Source organism: Archocentrus centrarchus, chromosome 9, assembly GCF_007364275.1.
Source record: "Archocentrus centrarchus isolate MPI-CPG fArcCen1 chromosome 9, fArcCen1, whole genome shotgun sequence".
NCBI classification, from domain to species: Eukaryota; Metazoa; Chordata; class Actinopteri; order Cichliformes; family Cichlidae; genus Archocentrus; species Archocentrus centrarchus.
The window spans coordinates 23,364,193-23,387,671 of record NC_044354.1 but is presented as its reverse complement, the minus strand read 5'-3'; the positions used below and the strand labels follow the sequence as shown (position 1 = coordinate 23,387,671).

Genomic DNA, 23,479 nt, shown 5'->3' with positions numbered 1-23,479 from the left:
CTTTACTTGACCATGATTAATCAATAGGAGTGTGGTTAATGGAGACCAAACTGAGGAGGATAAGAGGAGATCTATTGAAGTCTGTTGACTTCAAGCCTCAGCTTTGACCTTTGTGTTGAAGTGACCTGGAATTGCAAAAAAAACTCTGACTAACAAGGAGGCTAGCACAGCTGCATCCTCTGCTATATCAGCTCGCCTTACATGAGCAAATGGACACAAAGACACTAAGAGGTGGAAATGCAGAAATGTCGCATGTATTTCATATGATTCCTTTGTTTAAAAAAAAAAAAAATCTCTTCCACAAGATGTTACAAATCAGAAATGAAGTTTTCACAAAAAACAGCAATCCATTGGTGTGTGTCTTCCTTTTTTTGCTTTGTTTTTGGGTGTATGACTCAGCAGGCACAGCAGATTTTAGTATCCAGTTTCCTGTTTGTGAATTAATTATGCAAGTGGATGTTTTCATTCTGAACTGAAAACAGACGAATAGAAGGACCACCTGTGGAGCTGTATTTTTTTTTTTTTTTACACGATAGCCATTTTTATTAATGCAGTTTGTAAATTAATATAAAAACGGCTGTAGATTGCATGAATTTATCAAACCCTGGCCTCAGCAGTATGTTGAATCTAAGTAATGTTCAGTATATTGCAATAAATCATTAAGCATTCACCGCCCCTACAGTACCTACACCTAGTCAAATGCATTTTTCTTAAATTAGTATGCCCAATATTCCCAGCCTCTTGTTTCCCTCTTCAGCTGGCAGGATTAAGCATATCACCCTTTTTTTTTTACCCAAATCTTTGGACAGGGAAGGAGGAGGTTCCTTTACTGAGATCAGCAGTAGACATATAGGCCCAGTTTTAGATTAAATCACATTTTAAACCAGGACTTATTGCAACAGCTTGCTCAGATATGGATTATAGTAGTCCCAGACTTGTCCTAGTCTTGAGTTAAATAATCTTCTGTCTTGAAGGAAGACTAGAGCTAATCCAGGTCAAAATGAAGACTTAAATTAAACCTGGCCAGAGGCAGGTACTTTACTTCAGGGTAAAGGCTATATGCTCCACTGTGGATGGGCAAAATGGATTATCTTGACTACATCAATGATGCGGGAAGGCCACCACCAAGACCAGAAAGAAGATTCCTCAGAGACAGAAGTAACCCGCTGAATGAATTTGATGATACAGATTTTTCATACATATAAAAACGCTGCAGCTGAAATAATTTGTTTGCTTCAGACAAAGATTTCATGTGACTCAGTAAGAGGAACTCCTATACCTTCTTCCTTACAAGTGTTTATCACTCTGAGATTTTTGGCATGTGGAACTTTCCACTGTGAAACAGCAGATTTGTGTGGTGTGAGTGAATCAACTGTCTGCAAAATAGTGCACAAAGTCTGCAAAGCTCTATGTGAACTGAGAAAGGATTACATCAAGTTCCCAGCTGCTGTTGATCAGACAACCTACAAGCTACAGTTCTATGAATATGGGAACTTTCTGGGAGTAATTGGCTGTATTGATGGATGTTATATTCCTATTAAGTGCCCTTCAACAGAAGATGCTGAGCTGTACAGGAATCGTAAAAACTGGTTTTCAACAAACGTACAGGGTGTCTGTACTCGCACAATTTGAATAAAATTTTGTTATAAAATATATAATTTATTTTATAATATCTGCTGTCATTATTCACACAACTTGAATTACCATCAGATGAAGCTGAATCCTAATTTTACATTTAATTTAAAAAGTCTAATTATTCAGCTGTAGCCTGAGGGACAAAATGCAGGAGACAGAAAGTGAAGAATGTGGAGAAACAGCTCAGTTTACTGAACGACCTGTGTGTTAGTGACTGAGACAGCAGCAGAACCCGGGGCAGAGCTGACCTCAGGTCAGTTTGTTACTTAATAAAAACTGTTTTTGCTGCAGTTTATGACAGTTCAGTTTATGACCTGTTTAAATAATCATACAGTGAAAATGGAATCTATTGATGGAATATCACCTTATTCATTCTTTTAATGGAGAAATCAGGTGGACTCTGACACAGTTTGCGGATCCGTTATAGAGCCAATGATCACCAATTTAGGTAATTTTCAATGGAAAATATGTCGAGATACATACTCTGAATGACAGACATCTTCACTCAAACATTCACATCATCTTCTGATCCAGACATTTTTTCATCCACAGTGTGTTCTGTGTCTAAAGCTTCATCCAGATCAGTGTAACAGTGATGCTACAGTAAGTACAGTAAATGTTTCAGAGGAACTGACTGACAGTCTGACAGCTGCGCTCATTATAAAACCGTGACATCATCGCTGTCTCCGTCCTGACGGCCTGTGAACAACTGTAAAAGCTTCATGTTACGTACAAAAATAACGAGCTAACATCTAATTGAGATTTCAGTGCTTTTAAAAACATAAATGTCTGCAGATGAATTCACTCCTCTGATCGCTTTGCAGCGACTTTATGAATGAGGAAATGAATTGGAGTGTCAGACAGGTGGTTCAAGTGCAGCAGGAGGGGAGGAATCAGACAGACACTCAGAGTTTGTTGGATAAAACCTGCCAGCGAGCAGGTTAGGGTCACAGAGTCTGTAACTGACTCAGAGTTGGAGTAAGCTCTCTTTCTGGAATTGGAAACCTGAGTTTCCCCCATTTTAGGGTTAACAAACCCAGAGTTGTTGACTAAACCTGCTTCCTGGAATAGCCCACAGCTTTTGAATAGTTGTCTACTGTAGTGACCACTATGCACGAAAGGGTTAAGGCGTGCAGTAACTGTAGCTACTGCAATGGAAAATTTGTTTTTCAACTCAAATAACTTCTGTGTACTTCTTTGGTATGTAATTGTAATTTTCTAGTACACAGAAGACCAAGTGTGCAAAGTAGGAAACAAATTTCTTTCTAGGTTGTGTCCAAGGCCATGACACACTTATTATCAGGCTGAAGTTACATGGTGGTGGGAAACTGAACTCCCCACAGATAACAGAACAAAACGGTATCAACACAATGACTATAAAGGAACTGTGGTTATTTTGCTCTTCGGTCAATGCTGATGCGAAGACTGTTCGTGTTGTATTGATCCCTTTGCAAAGGTTATATCCTTACTTTCAATAAGTCATCATAAAATCAGTTTGGTTTCAGGGCTCAATTTATTTTTCCACAACAATCTTAGCTACATGCATCAGACCCTGTGAAAACAGTCAGCAAGTGTCCTCTGTCAGATTTCAACCACAGCTCAGGTAAAGTCTTGGAAGACATCCACATAAACATGGAGAGCAGCAATATTTCAGCCTTGGTGGTTCCAAACAAACACTGACAAAGTGCACTGAATCAGAAGTAATTGGTCAGCCTTGTAATGTAAAATTATGTAAGGTTAAAAATGACAAACCAACCCATTAAATAATTGTGCAAGCCACATTAAGATAATATTAAGAAATCATGAGAAATCACAAGTCCGTTTCCCAAGAGTTTGCTGCGATGGTGTGTTTGAGTATTCCAGCATATTGAGGGCTTACCGACTCTGGGAAGGTACGAGCCACTGACAAAGCATGAGACAGGGTCAAAATCAATAGGTGGAGTATGAATTACATGTGTTACTGAGTGACAAGAAGAGATCAAGCACCTGGAAGACTGCAATGAGGCGACAAGTTCAAAGACTAGGGCATTTTGCAGTAAAACAAAGGAAGGGTCAGCATCAAGCACTGGGAGAAATTGTCTGTAGATTTATTTGATTAGCAAAGATCAATAGCAATAGGATGTGCAGGCATTAATCAGACACAATGTGTAAAGGTCAGAGAACCCAGGTTATTTTTGAATGTTGATTTTAAAATACTCCTGTTGATTTCTGATTATTTTAATGTGAATTTTGATTAAAGTAAATTTATCTACTGGGATTGTCACACACAACCATTTCTAGGGTTTAGAGACAATGGTCTGAAAAAGAACAAATATCCAGTGAGCTGCAGTTCTCTGGGTGGAAATGGCTTGTTGATTGCTCCAGCACAAAGAAGACCACACCAGTTACCACTCCTATTAGCTAAGAAGAGGAAGCTTGAGCTAGAATTTGCATAGGCTCTTCAAAATCAGTTTTTCAGGCCCTTTAGTAATAAATGAGCATCGTTTAAAAACCATAGCCTGCTTGAGTATTGTTGCTGACCATGTCTATCCCTTTATGACTACAGTGTACCCATCCTCTGATGGCTTCTTAATGCACCATGTCACAAATCTCAGATCATTTCAAACTGGTTTCTTGAACATGACAATGAGTTAATTTTACTCAAATTTCCTCCACAGTCACCAGATCTTAATCCAGTTGAGCACCTTTGGGATATGGTGGAACTGGAGATTTGACAAATCTGCAGCAATTGTTTGAGGCTATCATGTCAATATGGACCAAAATCACTGAGGAATGTTTCCAGCATCTTATTGAATCTGTGCCATGAAGAATTAAAGCAGTTCTGAAGGCAAATGGAGGTCCAACCGATCAAAGGCCAGGAGAGTCGAAGACAATTAAACAAAGCATTTCATGAATTAATAATGAATTGTGCAATAAAATATGCATTATTGAATTCATTTACTTTTTAAGAAGGCAGCAGTAAAATACTTTTTTTAGAAATTAATAAAGTAATTAATTATTTGATAATTGAATAGCCAATAAAATAAGCACTTATATTTCTAAATTAATTATTAATCCAATAATAGATACTTCAAATGGTAAAGGGATTTACAGAAAAAAAAACATCAAAGGCCTCATTAAAAACAACCTAATTTTAAAAAAAATTCAAAATAGTTTTAAAATACAATTTAAAAAAGAAATAAGTAAATAGTTTAAAAAATCTAATTAGTAATACAGATATTTTTTTCCCCTGACATTTAAAATAGTGATTCCACTCTTTCTGTCACAGTCAGCTGTGTGGAATGAAGATAGTTTTACTACAGACTCAGATATAGGAGACATAAGTAAACATAAGGTGAGCATTTAATGCTGGATAGTCCAAAGATAAACACAATCCAAAAAATGGAAAGTTAAGCCAGGGAATGCAAATAAACAGGAGACATTATTATAATAACACAGGAAACTCAGGGAATGCAAACATGCAGGAAACACTAGGAAGCATAGAGGAACCAGGACAAGGAAACACAGCTATGTGGGATGACTCTACAACGGACAAGGGGAAACAATAAAAACAAAAGGTGATGGAGCTAGAGGAAACAACCAAACCAGAAACTGAAACAAAGAACTAAGACTCAAAATCCTTTAAAAGTGACGATCAAGAATAAACAATATTGATCAAACTAAGAACCAAAAGGCGTGTTAAATGGTAACAAGAATTCAAAGTCCATAAGAGAAATCCCTGGGTCCAAAACCAAGGACCATGAAATCGTTTCACTTCCATTTCCTCGCTGCATTCCTTTTCCTAATAACGATGGGATTAACTATCGGACTAGTTTCTCCATTTAGCCTTTCTGTGAATCTTTTGGTCCTTGTGCTGGTGAGAAAAAGCAGCCTTTAAAATACACGGTCTCATCAGTCCAGATGTTCGTACATGACTTTCTGATACTTAACAGTTAAAAGACCTAAAATGGGGTGATTAAAAATAATAGCTACCAGTCCAGTAACTCTCTGTATTTCTGCCCTCTGCCAAGGCAAAGACTAGAGATGACACTATTTATTTAAGTTCATTTGTTTTAATTACACAAGCGCACACATTCTGAAAACTGAAAAGAGACGACCATCAAGGAGCACCTGTGCAGTTTGATTTTTTTTTACATTACAGCTGTCTTTATTAATGCAGTTTGTAAATTAATATACAGCAACTGGAGATTGTGTGAATTAATAGGATCCTGGCGTCTTCAACTCTAATTAACCACCCCAGGCCACCCTTGGCGCTTTCCAACACTCAGCTGAGTAAAACACTAGCACTTGCAGCAGTTCCCACGATCACTCCTAAAAAAAGTGACCACTTTTCTATACAAGCCTCTACAGACAGAGGTGTGATCCATGCTCTTATTCTGAAATAAAAACTCACTGGTTGTTGTGTGGTTGCTTTGCTGAAACTGGACCTAAGTATCATCCTGATGCCAGTTTATTTATTTTACATTTTCTAATGATATTGAAAGTTTCTGTTAACTGAGATCAAACTTGTGGATCAATGATCAAATTGATACTTTAAAAAAATCAAACACCAATTTGATGAGATCTATAAAAATAAGAAAGACAGAGAAAGTGACAAGTGACAAATCACACTTTCTGTTGTGGTGGTTTGTGTGACTCAGTCGACACAGTGAACTTTGGGATCCAGGTTCTTGTTTTCTGGGTTGTATGTATTCTGCGCAAAGCAGTGAGCTGCAGCACGATCACACTCGCACACAGCGGCCTGGCACTTATTGTTGGTAGCTGTGGAGAAAGAGCTGTGTCAGCACATACACAACTGCACAGTAATGGCTAAGCATGCAACACATTTCAAAATGACAAAGATAGTTTGGTTACATACAAAGAGGTGTGTAAGCCTCTTTAGTCAGTCCCAGTGAGAGTGTTACCTGAGCAGGTCACTTTTTGATTTTCGCAGGTATGATCATAAACAAGAATATAAGGAAGGTCGGCAATAGCAGTGCATTCAGGAATCTTTCTGCACGCCTGATAGCATTTATCGTGAATTTTGCAGCACCTAAAAATGGATCAGAGGAGAGGGCATGTTTGAGAGAATCTCAGGCTCCCTTAGATTTCAGAAACTGAAAACAAGTGTTGAATAATGTCTGCTTCCTACATGTCCACTTCATCTCGGGGGGTTCCCGTACCCCCGAAGCCGCACCAGCAACCGTAATTGTTGTACATTAGAGGGTTAACCCCAGGCTGGGCACAGTCGATCATCTTCCCAAACTGCCATAAGGCCTTGGGCAGCAGTGCACCACTGACCACACAAGCTGTTCGGACATGGATTAGGAGAAAATTAGTTAAAAAAAAAAATCTCTTGTAGATTAAAAAAAAAAAAAAAGCTAAAACTTTTATACAACATACTTAAAATCTTTTCAATCTTACCAGTGAGAAGCAGCAGCAGAGGAGGAGCGGTTAGTTTCATGATTACAGTTACAGGAACCTGAAATTTGCTACAGCCTGCTTTTATAGCACAAGATGGGAGGGGGTGGGTGGGAGGTTTAAATAAGGAGATACCGCTCAAGACTAACATTTAATATCAGACTCTGTTAAGCCAGGGCATTTTATTTTTATACTGTATTTCATTGATAGAATGAAACGGCATTTACTCTGTAGCATATAAATTTAAGGCACTAAATCTCGCTTCAGTATTTTTTATGGCAACCACATGTGGAAAGCACAAAAAAAGCACAAAACTGTCTAAAGATCTGATCTGAAGTAACAATCCAGAGGTGAACAATCAAAATCCTACTGAGAGGAAGCTGAAAATGAATGTTTCATTCATTTTTCTCATCTCAAGCATTGCACAACCCCACAAACTTCATTTCTCCTTTTTTAATATCATTGACAAAAATGTGGTTTTGAGTTTAGCTGTATGGGATTTCATTTCATCCATTCATTTTGTTAAATATTTCACTCATTTTCACTGCTGGTCAAAGTTGACTTTATGTGTGTTCTGTGTTGGATATTTGTTTTGTCCAGCTGTTCATGCACTTGAACTGATGCCCACATTACATGCTTTTTATAACTGACCACGAATTTCCCAATTCAAAATATGCAAAAATACTCATTTCAGTGCAACATATCTTGCAATTAGCTAAGAGTTTTGGAATAGAGCCAGGCACTGGTTTTTTTAGGTGCCAGATAAGAAAAAAAAAAAAAAAACACTACATTGACACTATTTGGCTCTGATTTATTGTGAATTTGTTCACTATCCTGCAAAGGCTATGGCATGGTCCTGACCTCAGGCAGCAAACTACAGTTTGGTTATTACACTGCCCCTTAAAATAAATTAAATAATTACTTGAATGACACAAGACATACCACTGTTCAGTAAAATGAGGGGTAGAAGAGGGTTTGACCTTTGACCTTGGGGTGGACCCTTACCTTTCAGGAACCAAAGCTGCATGGGCTTCAGTGCCAGCGGTTAATGACTTACAATTTTTATTGTTTTTTATCATCTTTAAATTGAAATTACCTAAAAATATGTACATGTGCGTGAATATGCAAAGAAATATATTTAGTAGTTTAAAGATAGATTTTGATTGTATTAATTTACTAAAACAGCTTTGTTTGCTTCAGTGCCTCGGGACAACATTATGCACTTTTCTTTCGGTAAAAGCTAAAGCAGTTGTTCTCAACTCTGCTGTAATGGGCACTGATTATTTTAGGCATTTCCCTGCTCCAAAATACTTGATTCAAATGATTATGTTATTATCAGGCAGCTGCAGAATATGATAACCAGCTGACCATTTAAATCAGGTGTGTTGTAGCAGGGATCGGGCTCATCAGGAGCTGGGATATATAATAAGTCTAACCCTAGATGAACTTGTACTAACCTACAGGAAAGGGGCAAAAGAGCTTTTTATTGAACATAAAAATGTGATTGGACAGTTAGGGTCGTCCCCTCAGTGAGGACAGTGAACTTGGCGAGAGTGAGAGCGAGTAAGATCAGGCCCCAGAGTCAGGTTTGAAGTGCACCGCTGGAAAGAAGAAACTGAAAGACAGATTAGATTAGAATATTTTCAGGCCATAAAAGGAATTATAAATTTTTCATCATCATGTGTTATCTTTATACTTTATGTACGCTTTAATTGGGGGACATTTTGATACAGCATTTTAATACTTCTATCAGAGCTTTTCTTTTCTACTTTCCTCTAATATATGGTTGTTCGTTTCTCCCTGGTCACTGTATATTTCCTTGAATTATTGGAATTTAGCTAAAAAATAACTTCTCAACACACAGCTGTGTAAATAACTAGCACTTGCCACAGTTCCCACAACTTTCCACTGCACACTTCTCAGGTGGGGTGTTTTAAATGGGTATGTTTTAGTGTTGACACAAAAGAAAACAGAGTAAAAAGATGAATGTTCTGGACCTTCACAGAACATTGAGGAATGTGTTTTTTGTTGTTGTTTTTTTTAATTAAAGTGGTGCATTTTAAGGTTTGTTATATGACTGACAGAATGACAAAGACTGCATTAGGAGAGATCAGCGTCCTGTGCTGAGTCACATAGAAACTTCTCCTTCAGGACTGCTGACAAACCACAAAGAGGACACCTGGGGAAAAAAAGAAAATGTTCCCACCTCTGTAGGTCTTTTGAGTCCTTTTTAATTAGACTTGATTTTTTTTTCTACTGCGCAGTTTGCTTTTACCAAGCTGATATTTGTTTATCTTAGTGTAATGACGAGCCTCAACTGTTTGTAATGTATGAGTATTGATTAATGTTATTTTTCTCCTTTCTGCAGTTTCTTTCCTTTTATTATAACTCACTGTAATCCAAGCAGCCACAGCAGAGCAACTCAGCCTTGAAGAGAACTCTGAAGGTGTCCTGTGGTATCAGCCATATAGACATTAGTAGCAGGTATAATGTGCATGTGGCCAGTGTGGCCTCTTTAGCTCTGTAGTGCACTGAGCTCAGCATGGACATATATATTTATAGCTATATGCACTATGTACTATATGCAACCTGCTACAGTTTGTGCTACAAAGCATGTAAAAATGTGCATATTTTCCAGTCTCCTGTTTTATTTCCACGTACTTACTTTTCTTGTTATTCCAGTCCCTGCCCTGATGTCCCTGCACTCCCCCAGCTTACCTGCACTCGCTCCTGGTTTAAAGTGTTACTGCTGCACACTGACTACTGTATCTCATCATAAGGAGGTATAACAGCCTCCCTATGATGAGGTTAGACCATAGGGACCTAGAGACCCAGAGGGAATATTTTGTATTATAGTTCCCCTTAACTTTTTCCCACCACATTTCCCAAATGTCCAACAAATAACACGCCCCTACCCTTTAAAGAACTCCACATTTTGATCTTTCATTAACATCTTTGGCACCATCAGAGGTGTTCTGAGAGCATTCTGGGGACATAACATGTTTAACTGGGAAGTCTCTCTAATGACAGCTCTCATTTTATTGAATTTGAACAGCGGCTGCTACTGCAGGCTGGGAGACTTTGGCACACCTGTTGATGATTGTGAAAGGCAACACGGCTGAGCTTCTTTAGGGTGTCTGTTGAGATTGCCTGTGGTGCTCTGTAAGTCCCCTAACCCAGCCCTCAAAACAACCTCCTTTTCAGACTTACTGTGCCTCTCGAGGTGTCGTGACATGCAGATAGTTTCAGGTTTATGTGTGAAGGCTGTGGAATTTTGTTTGTGCTGCTCAAAGCACTGGAACATTTTTTCTTAGGTTATGTGAGTAATAATACTATTCTATCATTAGTTTTAGTGCTATGGCTGATCACTGATCTCAAGTACCTCCCTTTTCAAAAATAATTGCTTTCAAAGTGTCCGCTTCATCTCAAGAGGTTCCTGCTACACTGATGTCTTCCAAGTACCCTTGAGAGTTCACACCAAGGTCAGCACTCTGGATTGTTGTCATAAGCTGCATCAGTCACTGGGCAACAGTGCACCTTTGACAATATAAGGTTTTGCAGGCATGTGGCAGACAAAGACACAACAAATTGATTAAACTCTATAATGTATTTGTGCCTTTTCTACTCACTCTGTACTGCATTGGTTGGAAACTTAAAATCTGAACAGGCAGCTGTGTAAATAACTAGCTTTTAGCAGTTCCCATGACCTTCAATTGCACCTTACTTCTGTTGGGTGTGTGCATGTGACATCAAAGGAAACTACACATGATACAAGACAGCAAAAAATGATAAAGCAAATATAAAAAGTGCGACCCCGGCCCCCAAAAAGCAGATTAAATAGATGGACGGACGGATATAAAACACGTTGGTGTGTTTTCTTTATATATGATTTTGCATGCACAATTGTCTATTGTGTATGTGCAATCCACGTGCATGCATACATGTTTGATAAGGTATTGAGTAAGGGGCTGGATGAGTTACAGCAACTGGTCAAAAAGGACCACCTCTCAGCTTCACAGTCAATATAAAGCATCAGCTTTACACTCAAGGTCCTTGAGGCACTTCTCCAGCAAGATGCATCTGACTCATTCTCTGCTCATTGTGCTCCTCGGCCTCCCAGCCTGTGAGTTCAAAAGTCTCTGCAATGATAGCTCTCGTTCAGTGAATTTGATATCACATAATTTTGACAAAAAAAAAATCTCCCAGGAGGCATTTCTATTTTGTCTAACACAATGCCAGATTCTTCTGGGACATTAACCTACTAGATGTCTCTGTTGTGTCTCATAGTGCTGGGTTATCGAGCTGTGTGGCAGTTCAGGTCCATGATCCTGTGCACCGTACCTGATAGCTGGCCTGCGCTGGACTATGCTGACTATGGCTGCTACTGCGGTTTCGGAGGCTCTGGTGCACCTCTTGATGAGCTTGACAGGTAAGACAACTGGAGTTGTACTACTCACTTTGTCTGTGATGTTCTGTCTTCTGAAGGTTGGGATATATCTGTCCCTGAGTTTCCCCACAGTCACTGTGGTGTATTGCTTGTGCAGGTCAAAGTGTTTACACAAACTTAGCAGGAGTACTTTGAAAAAAATGTAAGTCGGTTTTACTTTAAAAGGTATGCAAATAACTGGCTTGGAAAGGTTGAGTAATGTTAATTTAAGATAGTGAGCATGTAAAGAAGAACTTGTTTATGTTGAGTATAATTCTTAAGTTGAGCTGTACAGACAAAGATTGGTCACATAAATAAAATTCTGTGCCAAAGTAAAGGAGCTATATTTCATTTTCAGTTAACTGCCCTTAATACACTTTAGTTTATATAACCTAAGAAGAGCACATCATCTCAGAAAATATAACAAAAAAGGATTTTTTTTAAAGAGTGCTTTAAAAAAAAATAGTGTTTTTTTTTTAGAGTGCTTTATGCAGTGCTAATGTTGAATGTGAGGAAAGCTAATTTCTTGCACTATGCTACATCCCACACACTGCATAGCTGCAGGATCATTACTTTATTTCTCATTTGCTGCTGTCCGCACACACAGAAATTCACATCAAACAGAAATTCACACTAACTACTTACATTCAGAGTCCAGCCAGAAGCTCACAGATCTGAAACAGAAATTGATGCTGTTGGAGGACAATTTAACTGCAAAGTGGCGAAGGCCCTTGGCAACTGTACTTTTACATGGGAATGTAACGACAACCAGTTGAGTCGATGTGTTGCTTGCACAATCTGATTCAGATTGCTTGCAACATGTTTGCAATATGTCTGCTTTTATAAATGCGATGGCAAAATATTTTTGCAAACCTTCGACTTGGTTGCCCAGAGATGAGGGTATTGCACACTCAACCTCTGGGCAACCAGTTGGTTACTGCAACTGCTTGCAATCATCACTCAAATGCAAAAAAAAAATAAAAAAATCAGTGTTATCACTGGGTAACTGCAGATTTTATGAGTCATAAAGAGGTTGCTATCCTATTTTTACTCTAGTGTGACTGATTAATTTCGATACATGTTCATAATTTTGACTTTAGCAAAATATCTTTCATTTATTTGCCTTCAAATATATCAAAACATTTTATTCTCATTATATTCACACTGGATATTGTGTAATTATTGTACAGGTATTCTAGCTGAACTTCCTCAAAAACAGCATAGAGCTCTGTAACCCACAGAGAATATTTCCTGCCAAATTAACCAATCGATTCAACACCCATATCAGCCATCAGTTCACATTTATACCTTACTCTACTGGGAGGCAAATTATACACTAATGAAAGTTAGTTGCAACCCTCTAGTAAATTTAAAATGGTGCTTTAATGGCCTGATTGTACCACGTGTTTGCTGTAGGTGCTGTCAGATCCACGATCAGTGCTATAATGATGCCATGCAGCATGATGAATGCTGGCCCATCCTGGACAACCCCTACACTGAAATATACAGTTATCACTGTGATAAGGCCAGCAGAACTGTCACCTGCCTGAGTGAGTGTTCACAACAACAGCAGCAGCAATTCTACTATCTACTGTGTTCACAACAAGCAGTTAGATTTTCTCACTGTTTGGACCTTGTTATTTAAAATTCAGCAATTCATCTTAATAAGCATTCGCTCAACTGCAGCTCTCCTCTGTCTTTGTCATTTAGGTGACAACAATCCTTGCGAGACGTTCATCTGCGAGTGTGACAGGAACGCAGCCATGTGTTTCGCCAATGCCCAATACAGTCCAGAGAATGTTAACGTTCCCAGTGACCGCTGCAAGTGAACTGAAGAGGACATCTCGTCATTAAAAAAGAAAAAAAAATTTCAATAATACAATGATTGAATACGAGTGCTATTGTTTCCATAGCTATAGATTTATTTTCAAGAAAAGCCTAAAACATGTGAATGCATATTTCATCCATTTTTATGACACACCAGAATCAGTAACATCCATTTCCATCATTCTAGACTTCACCGCGCTATACTGGGTCTGCCATACTAGGTGTGTGTGAGTGTGTGGGGAAGGGGGTTTTTCATGCCCTTTTTTCACAGATATATCGGTATGACTGCGTACACTCAGCATCATTCAGCAGTTTGCGTTTGCGTCTTTCAGAACCATGAAGCTGCCCGCAGTCCTCTCCGTTCTCTCTGTAGTCCCAGTCGTCTGGCTGACCTTTATCCCAGAACCTAAACACAACCAGAGGAGAAATATATCACACATAATGCCGACTTCCTTCCTCCAGCATTTGTTTCTGCCCTTCATCTGTTTTTATATTTCTTTCATATTTCTCTTACATTGGGGTTGATCTTAAGTCAGTTCCATCCACCCAGCTCCACTGTCCCTCATGCTGTCGTTCCACGAGTCCGATCCAGTAGTTATGTCGGACTGGAATAATTTTTGAAATGTAGTCCTAGAATTTTAAAGAATAATTATTTCTTAAACCCTTTATTTAAGACTATGTGTGCTTCCTAATTGGGACATTCACAGCAAGATGACATGATGTGGAACTCACCAGTTCCTCCACATTGTTCAGAACCAGCAGGTGTCCTCCGTGTGCTTTGCACAGATCCTCTGCTTTGCTCCAGGTTACACTGGTGGTGGCTAGCAGGTAACAGTGACTCTGGTAAGACACCCAGCCTTCGGCACATGTTCCTGTTATGAGGAGGATTGACACATTTTGACTGTAAAAATAAAATTCTCATATGGATGATTTTAAAGCATTCAGTTTAATACCTCTAACTGGGCTGAGTTCCTCTAAGAAGACATCGGTCACTGTTGTTTCACCTTAAATATGGAAAGCCACAAAAGAACGACAGCAGCTTGTGAAGAGGACTAAAAGGTCTTTGAGTTTATCATCATATTCAGTCCAGATATTATTACTGTTTTTTTTTCCCAACCTGAACTGAGCGCTGATGTTGTTCCTCCATGGTTCATTTTATCAAGATGCTGTTTGATATCAGTGATTTCCTTGCTTAAATGGGAGACTTTGAAATGAGGAAACAATAAAAAGAAAATATATTTTTATACAGTTATAAAATAATATATGAATGAAGGAGCTTTACTAGATTGTGGCCAATTTGGACTAAAGTCGTACATTTGATCCCAGTCACCATCAGCAGAATCAGCAGCAGCAGCACCAGGAGGCCATAAAGCACAAAAATCACTATCCTCTTCATACCTACAAACAATGACCAACGTTTAATCGCTGTATAAGATGAAATTACTTGATTAAAACCAAATGACATGAAAATGTTTACCTGTCTGTGAGAGGATTTTGGGTTCTTCATGGACAGAGCTGCTATCTGATGATCCAAACTGGTGATACTGGGACTCCATTGCTGAAAGAAATCAGTATGTAGTGGAAAACTTGTGCTCAGGCATTCAAAGCACAATTACCCAGAGACACAACCAGACTGCAAGAGGTCAACCAAATCGTCCTTGTTTGCTTTTAGGCCTCATATGTTAACTATTAATGGCTCGATAAATAGATGTCTGCCTTTACATAGACGATATGCAAACACGTTCAAAGGTATGCAGCCGTTTTAACAAAACACTTTACTACATTTAAATTAGTAAACATCTGTTGTATTCATTAATATTCAGACTATTAGGTTTGTAGCCCCTTGTGTCATACAAGTGCGCATGAGAAACACTGATTAATGTACATGTTTGCATCCATCCATCCATCCATTTTCTTCTGCTGATCCAATTCAGGGTTATGGTGGGCTGGAGCCTGACATGTCTACACAGTTATTAATTATGATACATGTTGCCAGTAAGCCTGGAAAGCCATATCAAGAAAAAACAACTAATAAAACTTACTTTAATCAGCCAGATGATCTGAATATCTCTGGCTGGACTCTGACCATGCAGCCCCAGAAAATCCTCCCCTTTTTAAAGAGAAACACATCCCAGTTACAGGAAGCGTTTTTAATGTGCCTATAGTTATTCGGGCTTTATGAGTCAATCTCTTGGGGTGAAGTTGGGAAAATTTAGGGGCTGTAACAGTTCTTTCTATTCTTTAATTTGGGGTTGTTTATTCAGGTATGATTTTCTCCTTGTAAAGTGTTTTATCCATCCACCCATTCAGTTCTGCTGTTCAGGGTCGCGGGGGGGTTGGAGCCTATCCCAGCTGATATAGGGTGAGAGGAAGGGTACACTCTGTACAGGTCGCCAGCCTGTCGCAGGGCCAACACAGAGAGACAGACAACAGTGGTGGCAGGCCTAAAAAACAAACAAACAAACAAACAAACAAACAAACACAAAAAACTATGTACAGCAGATGAATAGTTTCTGAAAGTCGTGTCCTTAACACTTTTTCCCAACATAGTATTGTTTTGAACTTAACAGTGACTCATGAATCATTAATCATTTAGGTCTGCCCAATATACATATACATGTACACACACACACACACACACACACAACAGTGAGTGTCTACAGCCAACTATAAAACACGGTGGTTTTGGGCTGCATCTCAGACAGTGGTGTTGGAGATCTTGTCAAAATTCATGGGAATTGATCCACAAATCAATGTCATCTGGAAAAGTTCTCATTTGCAATGTCACAGTGAACCTAAACATAACTGAAGCAGTGTAACAGACAACATCCAAAAAAGAGCTTTTGGATGTCTTTCTGGAAGACTGAGTATTCCTAAAAACTAGTTAAAGAAGTTACAAGAAAGCTGCCAAAGAGACTTCAGGCTGTGTTGAAGAATAAAAGGTGGTCATACTAAATACTGACTTTCAGACTTGTGAGAATTAAATCCTGTTTTGCCTTATGTGCTCTATTTCCATTTATACTTGCATGCTACATAAACTGCTGGACCTATTTTCATAGCAAATTATCAAGAAATGAAGGGTGGCTCAAGACTTTCTCACAGTACTGTATATAGTTTCACATCTGCTGACATCAGATAAAACAGCTCCCAGTTACAGGTGTGCTGTTTTGTAATTTTCCACGTTTTAATGTTAGATGCAGCTGCAGCACTTCTTCAGACACAGTGGCTGCAAACCTCGCTTCAGCGTGCAGTTCTTCCTCTCATCGCTTGGTGGCGCAGCAGCGCTCGCAGCTGTTCGGCCTTCACGTCGCAAATGCGTACAAATCCCTTCCGGTCTCTTCATCTGCCAGAGAGGAAAATGGCGGCGTTTGGACGTTTCTCTCAAGTGTTGTTGAGGTCTTCTTTGGTCCAGACCCGGCGTCAGCTTGCTGCTGCCGCCGCCTCCGGACATGGCGAGCAGGCAGGTAATTGAAACACTCCATTTTTCACCAGTTGTTGTATTTAATTACATTTATCTTTAAGGCAGCTTGTTATGTTTGAACAGTGACCTTGCTGAGCTAGCGTTAGCTGCTTTAGCATTAGCAACAGTGATGCATCCTTGAGCGGACAGCACGTAGTCGCTGCCCGAAACCTGAGCTTTTCTGGCTTTTGTTGGACTCTGTGGCTCACATAAACAGCAGACCCCGTTTTAAAAGTAGCGTAGTTTGTTATAACATGACTCGAAAGTGGGGCAGTGTCACGAACAGCACGTCTTACAGGCTAAAGAGCAACCACGGTGTCATAAAAATACCTGATTTATCGGTTGTCCTGCAGTTTATCAAGTAAGACAAAAATGTTTCAATACACGGAAGAAAGGACAGCAGTTTAAGATAAAGGGGTAGCCATGCGTTTAGAGCAGGAGGGAGAAGGGCAGTTTGAAACTGAATTAACAGGAGCCGAGTAATTATGGAGATGCAAGGAAATTAAACTGTTTTTGTAGATGCACAGCTAGTTTTTCTGTTCACTTTGACATGCCTCTAAGAGAGAAAGTGGTTTAACTAAAAGGGTCCAGTTAGTGAGGCCACGTCTTACATAATCAGAATATCTAACAGAGATCTTAAAGCTAAAACTAACTTTAGCAGAGTGGGTCCTTTTTAGATGGTGTTTTTTGGACCAAACTTGAATGCAACTATGATTTGAGCTGGTTGTCTTCCCTCGGCCTCAGCTCTGGTCAAGGGCATGCTCTGTGAACTTCCTCAGATGTCATTCATATGATCTAACAGTGCCAGATGTCAGCATGCTAGCGTAAATATTTACTTTAAATGTCCTTGCCGATTATTCATTTAAGTATTTCTGATTTCTCATCCCCAGGTAAGACCTGGAAGATCCTCAGCTTTGTGGTTGCCCTTCCTGGTGTTGGAGTTTGCATGTTGAACACATTCTTGAAAGAGAAGCACCACAGCCACGAACAACCAGAGTTTATCCCTTACTCCCACCTTCGCATTCGCAGCAAGGTCTGACTTTATGAGAATAGGAATTTTAATGTACTTTTTTTTTTTTTTTTAAAAACCATAATTTTTGACTTAATTATGTTTTCTTATTCTTTTTTTCCCTTATAGCGTTTCCCCTGGGGTGATGGCAACAAAACCCTTTTCCACAACTCACATGTGAATCCTCTTCCTGATGGTTACGAGGGCCATGAGTAAAACCCTCCAGATCTCTCAGCTGGAGCGGTCCTCCTTCAGCAGTTGTTAATGGACCACACTCCTATTCACAGTTTACTCTTTCCATTTTGATTGTGTTACCTCTGTGCTCTCAACATGAAGCACCTGAACCAATAGTTCCTTTGTTTCTGGACCATTACACGAAATGTCTGCTTAATCTGAATTAACAATAAATAAAGTAACTTCTATTACCTCAGTTCATGTTGTTTGTGTGTTCTTGTGATGTGACACATTTTATTTTCAGTTATTTAAAGATATGGGCCTTCTTTGTAGGTTGATGTTCTGCATTGTAACAGCAGGAAATGCACAGGTGTAACTAATGAAACTAATCCTTCAGTAGCTAATTTTTTTTAAAATTTATTTATTTTTTCTGCTCCTGGGTACTTAAAGCAGCAGAAGCAGAACTGTACTATAGGACTAACAAGCTCGCCCAGATGTTTGAAGAGTCCACTTGATCAAGTTGACAGTTTCATCATCGGGTTAATTGTCAAGAATACATGAAAATACCTGTGTATGCAAATTCATGTGCTAGGTTTTTAAATATTTGTGAAAGGCAGCCCAATTTAAAACTGCAAAGCAATTTTATTGAAAAACACAGGAGATACATTTAGTAAATTGTTACCATTCTTAAATATAAAGCTACTTTCAGCTGCTTGCTTAGTCAAAACAGGTCACTGCAGAGCATGTTTGATTTGACAGTTTTTTTTTTTTTTTTTTTTTTTTTTTTTTTTTAAGAGAACACCAGATACTCTTTCTGACACAACCCCAAAGGGATTTGTCTCCTCGGATCAAACCATATATATATATATATATTAAAAAAAAAAAAAAAATATATATATATATATTTTTTTTTTTTTTTTTTTTTTTTTTTTTTAACTTGTTAAGTACCTGTGTAATCCACTACCGTATGCAGGTACCATTGTTACCTCCGCCGAGGAGGTTATGTTTTCGGTCGCGTTGGTTGTTTGTCAGCAGGATTACTCCAAAAGTTATGAGCGGATTTCGATGAAATTTTGTGGAATGGTTGGAAATGACAAGAGGAAGAAGTGATTGATTTGGCGGTGATCTGGATCCAGGAATTTCTTTTAAGGATTCTTCACTATTGCGGGATAGGGGGTTATTGTTGTCTGGGAAAGATGAAAGATTATTTCACAGTATTTAAATACACGTATTACAGCGTCAGTGACCCTATGGCCTTGGCGGAGGTTTGCGCTCTCTGAGTGCTTCTAGTTTAATATAGATTTTTTAAAAAAAAGGCCTTCATCATAGTAGACACTGAGCAGTACTGGTGCAGCTAATGACACAAACGTTCTCTCAGATTTCCCAGTGAAAGGTTTGTAATGAGTGAGCACCTCGAACACCAGAGCTGCAGCAGCTATACTGCGTTCACGGTCTCTTTGTCCTACACCCACTAATGCCCGTTAAACGCGTGGCCGCGCCCTCACCCATTTCCCCCGGTTCACCTGTGTCCCTGTAGGAGCGCATCCTCACCCAACAATCATTAACGTTACCGGCGATGATGCGACGTTTCGCGCACGTGACTCCCCCTTTGTTACAGACTCCACCTCTTTCACGTGAACGCGCTTTAAGCCGAATTAGAAAATCCAGGGTTAACAAAGCTCGCTGATAGACAGCTCAATGACACGGGTTACCTTTCCCCGCTTCCGGTTTCTTCGAGTATAATTGATAATGGGACGCGCGATGTAACTAACTGTGGCATCGATTAAGCTCGGCTTTATTCCGTTTCGCGACCGAGGGTTACGATTTGATTACTAAATCTAGCATTGAAACATCTCGGATAACTGCGCGCACCCGCTTCTCCACGAAGGGAAGATCAGTCGCACGCCGAAACCCGGATCCAAATCCATGAACGCTGACGGAGGTGAGGAGACTTTGTTCAAGACCACATGCCATAAACTATCCAAAAGAAAAGAAAAGAAAAGAAAAGAAAAAAAATACAATCATCAGATGTGGTTTTTGACTCCCATAAATGCACATTTATGGTCAAATATCTGTGTGTTTTTCAGTAGATTTTCAGATAATGAGGAAACAGGAGAGGGCGCATTTTTTCAGCTCCAAAGAGCAGGAGCTCATTTTGAAATTGTATGAAGAAGAGAGAGAGATCCTAACAGCTAAATCCAACACCACCAGTGCCTCCAAGCTCAGAGAGGAAGCCTGGCAGAGAATTGCTGATAAAATAAATGCGTAAGAAGACTTAAACACACGCGTGTGTGTGGTTAATGTGACTTATATTCATATTATTATTTGACCCCTGTACTCTGTGCTGACACACCATCCTCATTCTTCCTGGTTCACAGGGTCTCGGACAGTGGCTACAAAAGGACATGGCAGCAAGTGAAAGTCAAACACAAGAACATAGTGCAAACAGGTGCAAACACCAACTCAAGTTGTGTAAACATTGTGCCTTAGTTTTGGCCTCAGTAAGTCAGTAGTTTGTAAAAGATGCTTTTCTTCGCAGTTTTCTGCAAAACATAAAGTTGAATTATGATCCATGAGCCTATGAACTCTATCATATTAAAATGCTTTATAAGGCATGCATGCATGCACCAGTATGATGCAGCTGGATAGGATTCATTTTTGTCTTCAGTCATTATTCCCTTCAGTAAAGGGTTACTTCTCTTGCACTGGCTCAAAGTCTGTAATGTCCATGTGAGTTATGTACCTGTCAAATCCATCCCTGTGCAGCAAAAAGGAAAAGGGTTGCAATGATGAGGAACGAGGGAGGTTCAGCAACCCCGTCACTGAACTCCGGCGAGGACGACGGGCTGCATCACAAAGACAACGGGCTGAGAGTGGAGGTTCTCCCTGGAGGTGCCTGTATTGACACGGCGACTGTGTCTGATAGCTCTTTCATGAGCGGTAGGTGAAATTCATCCCTTCACAAAAATCCCTCTGGAATTTCCACCTTGGCTTAGTTAAATGTCGCTCCATCGCTGCAGTGTCGGGCCACCCTGTCCTCCTCCTGCCTGTAACAAAGACTGAACCAGAGAGCCTTAGCAGCGACGAGACAGACATTAGTGACACTCAGTTTGAGGGGGTAAGTACTCCTACACATGCATCTCCTGGAGACTTTGCCTGTGAATACTCAGCGTAAGGACTTGATTGCTCTTTTAATAGGATGTGCACACTAGCGGCTTGCAGGAGGGTGCCAACTCAGCAGGTGCTACAACTGGTGGCAGAAGTGGAGAGGTGAGGCTTATTTGTCAGAGCTGTACTATGCTAATGACAAAGAACCAAAACAATAAGAGCTCGTGTGTGTGGTGTAATGTCTTTCACAGAAGCAGACAGAAGACCTCAGGTCTCTTTACTGCTCCTACCTAAAGAAGGAGATCGAGAACCGGGACCAAGAGATGGCATACAGAGCGCTTAAAATGAGGAAGCTGGAGAAAGAAATCTTATTACTTGATAAGCAGCTGATGTGATTGTGAGAAAAAAAAATATTTTTATCCTTTTATGTAAAAAAACAACAACAATTAGTTAAGGCCAGGAAATGAATAAATTCCTCCAGTCCTATTTATTAGCTGGCCTGACATGTTGCCTTTTACCACGGCACACTCGACAGAGGGGTGTGTAGGTTGTAGTTATAACTGCAGCTGTAGGCAGCAGTAACTCTCACTGGCCGGTCAAGGTTGTAATGATATGTGTCGGTACCTTTTTCTTCCCTGCTTTTCTTTTTGCAGTATTGCATCACACAACTTATGCAACAGTGCTCACACTACTATACACCGATACTCGGACTATGAGAGCATTTGAACCGCACTGATGGAAGGCAGCATCTCTATGACAGGGTTTAGAGTAGCATATAAGTGGAGCCCCTGAGAGCAGCAAGCACTTATAGCACCATGTTCACTGTATTCCACCACAGTGGATTTGAATGAATGAATGAATGCAACAACATGGATTTAATGGCTTTAGTTTTAGAAGAGAGTTTAGTAACAGATTTTTTATTTTTATTTTTTAAAGAGTTATTTCTGCAATTTTTCTAAATTGACAAATGATCCGAATCTTGTGCTTAGATTTTTTGTTTTTAAACTGTGTGCAGGCTGAGGTCTTTGAATAATTAAGGACTTTGGAGAGAAGTTGTGTGTGTTGCTGTCTGGAAACTACAGTGTTCAGAGGATGGACTACAAAAAGCACTTTGCCCCCGTGTTCTCACCGTATTTACCGTTTACTATTTTTGTTTGTTTATAACCCTAATTTACCAAGACTTTGAATTTAAAAAAGAATAATGCTTACCATTTAGAATGATTGCACTATGAAATGCCACTCACCCTGTTGTCCACTCACGATCATCTTTGCTGTAGTATTTAGAGAATTTCACCAGCTCTTGTTATGGCTGCCATGCAGATACATCCTAGTCACTTTGCTTAGTTTGGAAACCTTCTAATGTTGTCTGTAACCAGTAACTTCCTGGCCTGTTTTCATGCCAAGGTTTTTTTTTTTTGTTGTTTTTTGCTTGTATGATTTGGACACACTGGGCCAACACCTCAGTCACTTTGTTGAAATACCTGGAAAATGGGTGTGACAGCTCTGGTAATGTGAAGTCACAAGCATCTGCAGTTGATTTCAGCCAGCAGCACACAGACCTCTCTGTTCTCTGTGTTAGAAATGGTGCTAACTGTTGTGTTATGGCTGGAGGTCTGTCTGATTTTTAAACATATGAACTTCAGAGTTTGCTCGCTCTCCAAACAGCTCTGACTCTGTCATTTCTCTCCAAAGAATGATCTAAAAATCATGATGTTAAGAAAGGAAAAATAAAATCTTTTAATCATTTATGTTGATTAAATGAGTTTTGGTAAAAGTGTGACTGATGTGTTGCTTTGTGTAACTATTATTACTAAAGATCATCCCTGCTGAGTGTGGTATAGGACAGAATGGGTTCTGAAGACTTCTCCACAGAGGCAGGTGTGTCCTCTTGATTCCCACAGTGCACTGCGCACTTGTTTGCGGGTCCAGGGTCCGCTGATAGGCGTCGACATTGTCCAGCGGCTGTTCGCCCTCAAAGGCTTGGACGGGAACGGAAATGCACCACTTCCTCCACAAATATTCAACTCGAATCCCTACTTATGACTAGTTTTGTCCGTAAATGTCTCTCTCCTGATGAGCAGCTGATTCCAGTTTAATCGTGCTTTCCTGCAGCCATGGGCTGGCGGGGAGTGCGCGTTCACGGTCGACGCGTGAAGCCATCCTTAATCGAGAACTGAGAAACGGATCTGTCATGGCTCCAGGGGGGAAATGTGTAGTCAAAAGCCGATGTGGAGTACAGAGCATTTATAAGCTTGCTGATAGGGTCCCAATCCCAGTGTAAGCACGCATGATCCCACCCGGATACAACCCCTCCGGCTGTGTTTTCCTGCCTCTTGATCTTGAAGTTTGTGGAAGTCGCAGAAATATGTGGCAGAACTACGCAAAGCCTGCCGAACCACTTTTTCATGAAACTTGATGGAGAGGTAGCCTATAATCTAAG

At 39.8% G+C, this 23,479-nt stretch overlaps 5 protein-coding genes across 8 annotated transcripts; 3 read left to right on the top strand and 2 right to left on the bottom strand.

Annotated features, from left to right (window-relative positions):
- Window positions 1-4,959: 4,959 nt before the first annotated feature.
- LOC115786355 (phospholipase A2, minor isoenzyme-like) lies at window positions 4,960-7,111 on the bottom strand. Its single transcript, XM_030738479.1, has 4 exons — window positions 7,039-7,111; window positions 6,767-6,923; window positions 6,540-6,667; window positions 4,960-6,396 (listed from the first exon to the last, which is right to left on the bottom strand). Exons 1-4 carry the CDS (start codon window positions 7,076-7,078, stop codon window positions 6,272-6,274), a joined length of 450 nt encoding a protein of 149 aa, XP_030594339.1. The 5' UTR covers window positions 7,079-7,111; the 3' UTR covers window positions 4,960-6,271.
- A 3,938-nt stretch (window positions 7,112-11,049) lies between these two features.
- pla2g1b (phospholipase A2, group IB (pancreas)) lies at window positions 11,050-14,835 on the top strand. Its single transcript, XM_030738478.1, has 4 exons — window positions 11,050-11,158; window positions 11,323-11,464; window positions 12,878-13,011; window positions 13,172-14,835. The coding sequence occupies exons 1-4, from the start codon at window positions 11,110-11,112 to the stop codon at window positions 13,288-13,290; spliced, it is 444 nt and encodes a 147-aa protein (XP_030594338.1). The 5' UTR covers window positions 11,050-11,109; the 3' UTR covers window positions 13,291-14,835.
- LOC115786353 (C-type lectin domain family 4 member E-like) lies at window positions 13,333-15,413 on the bottom strand. 3 transcript variants are annotated; one of them, XM_030738477.1, is made up of 8 exons: window positions 15,331-15,413; window positions 14,766-14,846; window positions 14,603-14,686; window positions 14,406-14,492; window positions 14,242-14,292; window positions 14,021-14,160; window positions 13,803-13,918; window positions 13,333-13,694 (listed from the first exon to the last, which is right to left on the bottom strand). In XM_030738477.1, exons 2-8 carry the CDS (start codon window positions 14,842-14,844, stop codon window positions 13,541-13,543), a joined length of 711 nt encoding a protein of 236 aa, XP_030594337.1. In that variant the 5' UTR covers window positions 14,845-14,846; window positions 15,331-15,413; the 3' UTR covers window positions 13,333-13,540. The 3 variants fall into 3 exon arrangements, with proteins under 3 accessions (XP_030594337.1, XP_030594335.1, XP_030594336.1); XM_030738475.1 differs by lacking the exon at window positions 15,331-15,413 and adding an exon at window positions 15,174-15,198; XM_030738476.1 differs by lacking the exon at window positions 15,331-15,413 and having other exon boundaries at window positions 13,334-13,694; window positions 14,766-14,940.
- Window positions 15,414-16,596: 1,183 nt separating this feature from the next.
- On the top strand, window positions 16,597-18,187 carry cox6a1 (cytochrome c oxidase subunit 6A1). Its single transcript, XM_030737688.1, has 3 exons — window positions 16,597-16,752; window positions 17,639-17,781; window positions 17,887-18,187. Exons 1-3 carry the CDS (start codon window positions 16,602-16,604, stop codon window positions 17,971-17,973), a joined length of 381 nt encoding a protein of 126 aa, XP_030593548.1. The 5' UTR covers window positions 16,597-16,601; the 3' UTR covers window positions 17,974-18,187.
- A 1,399-nt stretch (window positions 18,188-19,586) lies between these two features.
- Window positions 19,587-22,756, top strand: LOC115786042 (uncharacterized). 2 transcript variants are annotated; one of them, XM_030738050.1, is made up of 7 exons: window positions 19,587-19,873; window positions 20,022-20,196; window positions 20,310-20,380; window positions 20,698-20,871; window positions 20,952-21,049; window positions 21,130-21,201; window positions 21,291-22,756. In XM_030738050.1, exons 1-7 carry the CDS (start codon window positions 19,858-19,860, stop codon window positions 21,432-21,434), a joined length of 750 nt encoding a protein of 249 aa, XP_030593910.1. In that variant the 5' UTR covers window positions 19,587-19,857; the 3' UTR covers window positions 21,435-22,756. The 2 variants fall into 2 exon arrangements, with proteins under 2 accessions (XP_030593910.1, XP_030593909.1); XM_030738049.1 differs by having other exon boundaries at window positions 20,019-20,196.
- The last annotated feature ends 723 nt before the right edge of the window (window positions 22,757-23,479 follow it).

What these genes read in the sequence shown, in the direction of transcription:
- LOC115786355 (XM_030738479.1), bottom strand. Translation starts at nt 7,078, where the DNA reads ATGAAACTAACCGCTCCTCCTCTGCTGCTGCTTCTCACTG. An exon ending in CCCCGAGATGAAGTGGACAT is followed by an intron (nt 6,668 to 6,766) that starts GTAGGAAGCAGA and finishes ATCCATTTTTAG; the next exon opens with GTGCTGCAAAATTCACGATA. An exon ending in TCAAAAAGTGACCTGCTCAG is followed by an intron (nt 6,397 to 6,539) that starts GTAACACTCTCA and finishes CTTTCTCCACAG; the next exon opens with CTACCAACAATAAGTGCCAG.
- pla2g1b (XM_030738478.1), top strand. Translation starts at nt 11,110, where the DNA reads ATGCATCTGACTCATTCTCTGCTCATTGTGCTCCTCGGCCTCCCAGCC. An exon ending in CCTCTTGATGAGCTTGACAG is followed by an intron (nt 11,465 to 12,877) that starts GTAAGACAACTG and finishes TGTTTGCTGTAG; the next exon opens with GTGCTGTCAGATCCACGATC. An exon ending in CAGAACTGTCACCTGCCTGA is followed by an intron (nt 13,012 to 13,171) that starts GTGAGTGTTCAC and finishes TTTGTCATTTAG; the next exon opens with GTGACAACAATCCTTGCGAG.
- LOC115786353 (XM_030738475.1), bottom strand. Translation starts at nt 15,195, where the DNA reads ATGGATGGATGGATGCAAACAT. An exon ending in GGATGGATGGATGCAAACAT is followed by an intron (nt 14,847 to 15,173) that starts GTACATTAATCA and finishes GATTTCTTTCAG; the next exon opens with CAATGGAGTCCCAGTATCAC. An exon ending in TGAACAATGTGGAGGAACTG is followed by an intron (nt 13,919 to 14,020) that starts GTGAGTTCCACA and finishes TTAAAATTCTAG; the next exon opens with GACTACATTTCAAAAATTAT.
- cox6a1 (XM_030737688.1), top strand. Translation starts at nt 16,602, where the DNA reads ATGCGTACAAATCCCTTCCGGTCTCTTCATCTGCCAGAGAGGAAAATG. An exon ending in CGGACATGGCGAGCAGGCAG is followed by an intron (nt 16,753 to 17,638) that starts GTAATTGAAACA and finishes TCTCATCCCCAG; the next exon opens with GTAAGACCTGGAAGATCCTC. An exon ending in ACCTTCGCATTCGCAGCAAG is followed by an intron (nt 17,782 to 17,886) that starts GTCTGACTTTAT and finishes TTTCCCTTATAG; the next exon opens with CGTTTCCCCTGGGGTGATGG.
- LOC115786042 (XM_030738049.1), top strand. An exon ending in ATTGCTGATAAAATAAATGC is followed by an intron (nt 20,197 to 20,309) that starts GTAAGAAGACTT and finishes CCTGGTTCACAG; the next exon opens with GGTCTCGGACAGTGGCTACA. An exon ending in CTGGTGGCAGAAGTGGAGAG is followed by an intron (nt 21,202 to 21,290) that starts GTGAGGCTTATT and finishes TGTCTTTCACAG; the next exon opens with AAGCAGACAGAAGACCTCAG.